General features: G+C 40.7%; 1 protein-coding gene across 1 annotated transcript; it reads left to right on the top strand.

Moving 5' to 3' along the window:
- Positions 1-449: 449 nt before the first annotated feature.
- On the top strand, positions 450-5,478 carry LOC135083475 (UDP-glucosyltransferase 2-like). Its single transcript, XM_063978213.1, has 4 exons — positions 450-1,314; positions 1,401-1,623; positions 4,630-4,849; positions 5,114-5,478. Exons 1-4 carry the CDS (start codon positions 502-504, stop codon positions 5,391-5,393), a joined length of 1,536 nt encoding a protein of 511 aa, XP_063834283.1. The 5' UTR covers positions 450-501; the 3' UTR covers positions 5,394-5,478.
- Positions 5,479-8,872: the final 3,394 nt, after the last annotated feature.

The raw sequence follows: 8,872 nt of genomic DNA, 5'->3' as shown, positions 1-8,872 counted from the left end.
AATCTTTTTGAGCTCGACTGTTTATTTTCTGTCGTATAGCTAATCCGTCGAATCACAGAATCTGCCGAATCCATGAATCCGTCAAATCCAGTATCTGCCGAATCCACGAATCTGTCCAATCCCAGAATCTGTCCTATACCGAACAAAGGCCTAAAAATGCTGCTTTGCATCTTTAGAATCACACGTGTTTTGTGTAGTGTGTGCGTCATGTTATAATCCAAAAGATTATTCCTAGTCTAATGTCTTCATTATAGTAGGTATAATATTTCTGTGCCAAAAATTCTTTGCAGAATCTAGTGTATAATAAAGGCTAGTGTAGGTACTATATTAAAATACTTATCACAATATATCAACTTATCATTCAAATTAAGTAGATTGTAAACAATCTAAATCAACATGACTCTGCAGAACTTATAATCATTATTAGCCACTTCATAAATAAAATGATTACCTCATCACGCTATTTTATTGTATCAGAGTGGTGAAGATTACCGTGTAACCATGTCGTGTCTGATAATTGTGTGTTTTGCAAGTATTTTGACTGTGAATAGTGTTGTCGAAGCTTCCAGAATTCTCGCTTACTATCCAACACCATCTGTAAGTCATCAAGTAGTCTTTAGACCTCTCAGTTTGGAACTAGCTAGAAGAGGACATGAAGTGATCGTCATAACCCCAGATCCTATGTTCCCAAATGGAACTGCACCAGAAAATCTAATAGAAATAGATGTGCATGATCTCTCATACAATATATGGAGGGAGGTGATTCGGGCAAATAAAAACAAGTTAGTATTTAACCTATCAATATATAAATTATTTATATCATTAATGGAAGAGCAGATGAATACAGAAGCCGTACAGAAGATACTGAAAGATCCAAGACCGTTTGATTTGATAATCGTTGAAGCGCTAGGGTTTCCTTTAGGTCTGTCTCACATACACAAAGCACCAGTAATTGAATTTAGTTCGCTTGCTGGCAATACGATAATATATCAAGTGTTCGGTGCTACTACACATCCGCTTCTTTATCCTACAACGTTGCATCAACGAATCTACAATCATACCTTGTGGGAGAAACTCATCGTACTCTACGACGAATACGTTTACAAAGCCATGTTTCGAGAAATAAAAGGATTTTATTCGGATGCGATGAAACGTGTGTTTGGTCCAGATGTTCCGACACAGGGAGAATTAAGAAAGAATGTGGATATGTATTTTCTAAATGTTCATCCTTTGTGGGATTTCAATCGTCCAGTACCCCCAAATGTGGTGTACCTTGGTGGGATGCATCAGAAGCCAGCAAAAGATCTGCCAAAGGTAATTGTAAATTATTCGGAACATAGTTAAATTATTGTGGCATATTTTTAAATATACTTACTATTTAATCTCAATTTCCATTTCAGGACCTACAAAATTACCTAGACTCTTCTAAAAATGGAGTCATATACGTCAGTTTTGGTTCAAACGTAGAACCAGCATTGTTCCCGCCCGAAACAATACAAACGCTAGTGAACGTATTCTCAAAATTGCCATACGATATTTTATGGAAATGGAACCAAGACGAACTACCTGGACGCACTCCAAATATAAGAATTTCAAAATGGTTTCCACAATCTGATCTTCTGAGTAAGTTATTTTGTCTTGTTCTACAAATAATATGAAATATATAAAATCTATTATTAATCTTGACATTATCAACTTGATTTGGCCTGTAACTTCATACAATCCAGTAGCATTTTATCATCTCATCATTAGCGCGACAAAAAGTATTATCGTATGTTATTTCGGTGTAAATTGTTTAAAATTAAAAGTTTCTGACAATGTAATCATCTACGTCAAGCACTCTCCAATATTTTTAATTTATAACATTTTTGTAGGGTAAAAAACATCAATTAAGCACTAAATAAGCAATTTCAATTATTAAAATACTTTGGGTATTTTTATTTAATGATACCAAAAAGCATGGTGTAATTCTATTCGACAATTATAATTAAAAAAAAGCTTTTTTAAAAACAAGCTTTATCCTGTAATGCAGTTGTACTAAAACGAAAAAAATAATTGTATGCTTGCTTGGTTCAATGAATTTCCAAAGCTTGTAGCGCAAACAGTTTTTCGTTTTAGTACAACTGCATTACAGGATAAAGCTTGTTTTTAAAAAAGCTTTTTTTTAATTATAATTTTATTTTACACTTTTTAGTTGTATCTCAATCTTTGGGTCATTATTTAGCACCAAAGTGCTCGAGAAGTCGAATCCAACGAACCCAAACTCGATAAGATTCCGCCGTTTCGTTTAGGAGTTCCTATGGCCACCTCCTGACTCCATCATCAGGACCTTGGACATCATCTAGCACCCATTCTTTTTTCATGGTACGTCAATGACATCCCCATATATCCGAATACGGATTTAGCCCTCTTTGCGGACGACACCGCACTCTACAAGTCCGGACGTAATCGGAATTACGTCATCTTGGCGCTCCAACGAGCAGTCACACAATTAGGCGAATGGTTCAGGAAGTAGCGTATCGAGGTAAATCCCGAAAAAAGTGCAGCAGTGTACTTTTCTAGGGCTTTGTCTGCGAAACGTCCTCCGGTTCGCACTCGTCCTAGTGTCCCCCATCTCACCTTATTTGACCAAACTATTCCTTGGAAGAGTGAGGCCAAGTACTTAGGTGTCACCCTCGACCAGAGATTATCGTTCGCTCCGCACCTCAATCGCGTCTTGAGCCGTGCGAACCACTACACTCACTTACTCTACCACCTAGTTGGAAGGAAAAGTAAATTGTCACTTAGAAATAAGTTGACAATTTATAAAACCTGCATCCGTCCAGTGTTGACTTACGCCAGTCCGGTGTTTGCTCACACTTCCTGCACAGTCCTCAAGAAATTCCAGACCCTCCAAAACAAATTCTTACGCCGAGCCGCGGATGCCCCGTGGTTCGTGCGTAACACGAATCTCCATAGAGATTTCGAGATCCCATCGATTGATCACTTTATGAAAGAAGCCTCTTTCTGCTACTTTGATAAAGCTATCAACCACAAGAACCCTCTTGTCGTTAGCGCCGCCACGTACACACCCCAGAAAGATGGCGCTGCCCAATAGCGACGACCTAGGCATGTCATAGACGACCCGGACGATCCTATTACCGAATTTCTGAACACAGACATCACTGCCTTAAGCACGCCAACTACTCCACAACACAGTAGCTTGTTACACCGTACTCGCCGGCGAGTACGAGGCTCTGCATTTCATTTTGGACGGTACAGACATGTACCGGGCCGGTTCTCCCCAATCCGTCCCCCGGACACGGCCTGAGCCGAGGTCCGAGCCTACCGTGGCGCCCTCAGGCCGCGTCCGTAGTCCCCCTCGATCGGACCCACTAGAGTGAGCCCACCGTAGGTTGGACTTTGGTCCAACACCGCAGTGGGCAACCCTCTAGTTGGGTTCGCCACTGATCGGGCGCCTAATGCGCTCAATACGGCCCGATCGCGAACGTCGGTCTGCGACCAACGCGGATGAGCCTGGGCTTCGCTTCGCGAAGCCCACACTCGGCCTCGTCGGCACGCGCGCCGACGATCGCCAAACGGCTAGAGTACCTTCTGTACTCGCCAATCTGCCCGGTGAAGCTGGAAAAGCTCTTCAAGCTACAAGCGCGCGTCCCTTAAAAAAAATCATCTAGCACCAAACTGCTTGAAAAGACAAATCCAACGAACCCAAACTCGATGAGTTTCTGCCTTTTCGTTTAGGATTTCCTATGGCCACCTCCCAAATCCATCATCAGGACCCTGGACACCATCTAGCACTAAACTGCTCGAAAAGACAAATCCAACGAACCCAAACTCGATGAGTTTCTGCCGTTTCGTTTAGGAGTTCCTATGGCCACCTCCCTAGTCCATCATCAGGACCCTGGACATCATCTAGCACTAAACTGCTCGAAAAGACAAATCCAACGAACCCAAACTCGATGCGATTCCGCCGTTTCGTTAAGGAGTTCCTATGGCCACCTCCTGACTTCATCATCAGGACCCTGGACATCATCTAGCACTAAACTGCTCGAAAAGAAAAATCCAACGAACCCAAACTCGATGAGTTTCTGCCGTTTCGTTTAGGAGTTCCTATGGCCACCTCCCTAATCCATCATAAGGACCCTGGACATTATCTAGCACTAAACTGCTCGAAAAGACAAATCCAACGAACCCAAACTCGATGAGTTTCTGCCTTTTCGTTTAGGATTTCCTATGGCCACCTCCCTAGTCCATCATCAGGACCCTGGACATCATCTAGCACTAAACTGCTCGAAAAGACAAATCCAACGAACCCAAACTCGATGCGATTTCGTCGTTTCGTTTAGAAGTTCCTATGGCCACCTCCTGACTCCATCATCAGACCAGCTCAATGGTACCATAACATTGCATTGTCATCGTACTTACATAAGTATACCAAATTTCAGCTCAATCGGTTGAGGAGAAGTGGTCTTAAATTCAGTTGCAAGATTTGTCCCACACATACTAACAAGTGAAGTCAATATAAAGCTTGTAAAAAGCTTGTAATAATAATAAATAGAAATGAACACGTCCACGATTAGTAATAATTTTTGAACCAAACCCAAAAAGCTTGTTTTATTCTATTTTCAGGACATCCAAAGATTAAATTATTCGTAACCCAGTGTGGGCTTCAGTCCACGGATGAAGCCATCACAGCTGGTGTTCCTCTTCTTGGAATGCCAGTATTTGGAGACCAGGAATTCAATGCTGAACAGTATTTACATTACGGCATTGGCGTCAGAGTTGATTTGGAAACCGTAACTGAAGACAAACTAAATGAAGGGATCAATAAGATTCTGAAAGATGATTCGTAAGTAACAGAAGTGTCTCTTGATAACACAAATTAAACAATGTAGCTCTTGTTGATAATAAAAATTAAATACTCCGATAAGAGTAGAGAGCCATTTACTATGATCACACACGATGGCCTTGTGGTTAGAAACGTAAGCCTCAAGTCTGGATTTATAAATCTAAAATATTTCAAAACTGGCATAAGGCCTTTTCCTGGAGGATTTAAAGTATTCAGGTGAACCTGAATAAAGAATATTATCTAATGAATAATTGTTATTTACAGCTACCGTAATAACATAGTGCGCCTTCGCACCATAATGAGTGATCAGCCACAGACTCCACTAGAGCGCGCGGTCTGGTGGACAGAGTACACCATACGTCACTCTGGAGCACGTCACTTGCGAACACCTGCAGCGAACATGTCTTTGGCGGAATACTATGAGTTAGAATTAGTAGTAACTGTGTTATTTGTTGTAGGACTAGCACTAGGCGTAGTTGTAGGAGTGCTAAGGTATACTTATGTGAAGTTATTCAGAGTTACGCTTAAAGTAAAGAAGAATTGATGTGTGTAATTGCTCTGATTTTTACAATAATTTCTTTCTATTATTACTTAAAAGTAATTAAACTTCTTCATTTTCATCATTCAAAGATTATTTTATTCACCGAGACTCCGAGATAAAGATGTTATATGTACACCACTACATTTTAATCACCGAAAAAAAAAATTCTGGGTAATGAGTTATTAATACTGATCCTATTTATGCAAAAAAAAAGTTAAATAAAGCTACTCAAAATTTCATCCCAAAATTGGTAATTTATGGTCACACGTGACGCTAGCACTATTTACTAGAGATGAGACGTATTTACTAGAACAGATCCACACACTAGGTATTTTACAGTACTAAGTGGCACCTATTCCAATTTTTAAAATACTTGATCCACCTAGTATTTTTTAAATTACACGATTTCCGACCCTACCATCAAAGTAATAGAGGTTATTATTGCATAATCCGTAGTCGTGTATTACGCGCACCGCGTATTTCTCGCTAAGTATTTTTTAAATTACACGATTTCCGACCCTACCATCAAAGTAATAGAGGTTATTATTGCATAATCCGTAGTCGTGTATTACGCGCACCGCGTATTTCTCGCTAAGCTTATGTGCGAACGTAGAGATTCACTCCGTCTCTGTCTGACAAACAAATTTGAGCGCAGGCAGGTGTGAGATAGGAATAGGTGTTTGATGTATTACGTAATTTAAACTCTATTTGTACACAGGTAAGGTTTTGAATATTTTAATTTTTGTTCTCTCTCATCCAGCTCACTCCTTGTTGACTAGCCGGTAAAAAACCAGTTTTTATTCTTCCGACAGGTTTGTTTTGGTTTGTTGTCACGCGTCCGTGATAATTGCATAAATAAAAAATAGAAAAAATTATGTAAATATTTTTATGAAATTGATATCTTTTAAATACGCCAACTTTTAAGTTGACAGTCCTAAGCCTGTTGAAGTATGAAGGGAGGATATCAATCAATCAACAACCAGCAAAAACATTATTATTCAATTTCAAATTGCATTATTAATACTACGAGTAGATCTTTTCAAAGAAAATTGTATTTTAAAGTCATAATACGTGGATTAGTCCGCACTAGTCGCGTCAAGTATGGTAAATTACTACGTACTAAGTGGAACAGGTATTTGGATCACGTATTAATAAATACTTGGAATAGGTGCACCTAGTATCAAATTTACCTAGTATAACCCATCTCTACTATTTACGCTAAACGCAAGGCCGCCCGTTATTATGGAGAGAGATGCGACGTTGCCGGCCCGACGCTTCCTAAAGGCGGCGGTGTACGTTTGTTGTGCGGGCTCGCCCGGCCGCCGGCCGCGGTCAGTTGCGCGCGCGCGAGCTCTTGATCGGTCGTGAAGTGTCTTGTTAACATTGTATCAATCAAGTCAATAGTGTCGTGCAATTATTACGTTGTCTTGCCAATTCACCACACGTGAATACGTGTTAATGATACGTGCATTATTATTCTTGGCCGGAGAAATTGTGTAGTGCAATTTTGCGACTGTACCGGGACAGCCACACTTCAGCACGATGCAGGGTGCTTATCAAAGCATTGAATTTTGCCGGTCCTAAGGCCGATCCTAAGCCCGGGTAAGTATGAAGGGAAAGTTGAATTATTTTATTATTTTACCTAAACGCCTACTAAAACCACCATCTAAAACTGTTCACACCACTCAGCTGTTATGGCGGATCTAAAGCGCGCTCTACACTCGCGCGCGATTCTTGCTGTGAATTCACGCCGCGATTCGCGCCGTGCACTTCGCGTTTATATGTGTCTCTCCACACTCGCGAAACCTCGCAGTCTCGTTCGCGGCCTCAATGGATGACGACGTGATTGTTGCTGCGGTGACGCTCTGTGCTATATCGTATTACAATTACCTATGTATTAAAAATAAGACACACATAAAAAATGTTTAATGGGTTTATATATTTCACTTGAGCTTGCCCCACTATGAGTGGAATCCTTAACTTTCTTTCTATAGGTTCTATAACTGGACATAAGTGAGTCCTTTTTTTTTTTCAATTCACCCACAGGAATATTCAAAATGTCACTTATCCGCGTCCAGGCATAGTGGGTCTTATTTTTATTTTTATGGTCCTTGTGTTTGGACTGCCAAAGTATTGGTTCGGATTGAAAACACTCGATAAATTTCAACTCAAGTTCATTATTCCATGCCTAGTACCTACTCATTTAAAAAAAAAGAACATTAGTAAGTACGCAATAATGCACAACCACTTGCGACGGCGTCTTCTCAGCTATTGCGAAAAACTGCGAGTGTAGTTGCGTTCGCGATCGCGCGCCGTGAACCAAGCGCGAACCTTTGTCGCGGGACAAAAAACCGACAACGAACGGGGAACGGCGCGAAGCGTGAACGTGAACGCGCGAAAGTCCGCGAAACCATCTACACACGCGTTTCGCGGCTTTCGCGGCCTTTCGCGCCGCGAGTGTAGAGCGCGCTTAAAGCGCGCTCTACACTCGCGGCTTTTCGCAGTAGCTGAGAAGACGCCGTCGCAAGTGGTTGTGCATTATTGCGTACTTACTAACGTTCTTTTTTTTTTAAAATGAGTACTACATGGAATAATGAACTTGAGTTGAAATTTATCGAGTGTTTTCAACCCGAACCAATACTTTGGCAGTCCAAACACAAGGACCATAAAAATGAAAATAAGACCCACTATGCCTGGACGCGGATAAGTGACATTTTGAATATTCCTGTGGGTGAATTGAAAAAAAAAAGGACTCACTTATGTCCAGTTATAGAACCTATAAAAATAAAGTTAAGGATTCCACTCATAATGGGGCAAGCTCAAGATTTGTTATTTGTGTCTTATTTTTAATACATAGGTAATTGTAATACGATATAGCATAGAGCGTCACCGCAGCAGCAACAATCACGTCGTCATCCATTGAGGCCGCGAACGAGACTGCGAGGCTTCGCGAGTGTGGAGAGACACATATGAACGCGAAGTGCACGGCGCGAATCGCGGCGCGAATTCACAGCAAGAATCGCGAGCGAGTGTAGAGCGCGCTTTAAATTCACGAACTACGAACGACGCGCGATCTCAATTGGAGTTACACAGTAGGTATTATTATTAACTAGTGTTAAAAACTCACAGAAATACAACGTGACGTATTACGTAATTACTAAATTACTGTTTTCGTCCTTTGCCCTGCGTTTGAATACAATTCTAATTACCTACTTGAAATGTTGCAATAAAAATGGCCTAAGATAGGTAGCTAAGTAATACATTATTATTATTCTGTGATGATAACACTGAAAGCCGCTGTTTTAGCAGATCTTTGAATTACATATTTCTTTTAAAGTCGTAGTAGCCTCGTAACGACACATAGGTGTGTATTCGTATTCGTAACGTATTCACAGTAGGTAGGTATTTCATTGTATTATTAACTTACAATTAGTGTTAACAGTCAGAATACCACGTAAAGAAGTACGTAAGTGTAATGAAAC

The sequence above is a fragment of the Ostrinia nubilalis genome, chromosome 23 (genome assembly GCF_963855985.1).
Source record: "Ostrinia nubilalis chromosome 23, ilOstNubi1.1, whole genome shotgun sequence".
Lineage (NCBI taxonomy): Eukaryota > Metazoa > Arthropoda > Insecta > Lepidoptera > Crambidae > Ostrinia > Ostrinia nubilalis.
Note: the sequence above shows the minus strand (reverse complement) of the source record. Positions and strands in the feature narration are given on the sequence as shown.

Bases quoted from the DNA above. Each gene is read 5' to 3' on its own strand.
- LOC135083475 (XM_063978213.1), top strand. From the start codon at position 502: ATGTCGTGTCTGATAATTGTGTGTTTTGCAAGTATTTTGACTGTGAAT. The intron at 1,624-4,629 runs GTAAGTTATTTT...TTCTATTTTCAG, and splicing joins TCCACAATCTGATCTTCTGA to GACATCCAAAGATTAAATTA. The intron at 4,850-5,113 runs GTAAGTAACAGA...TGTTATTTACAG, and splicing joins AAGATTCTGAAAGATGATTC to CTACCGTAATAACATAGTGC.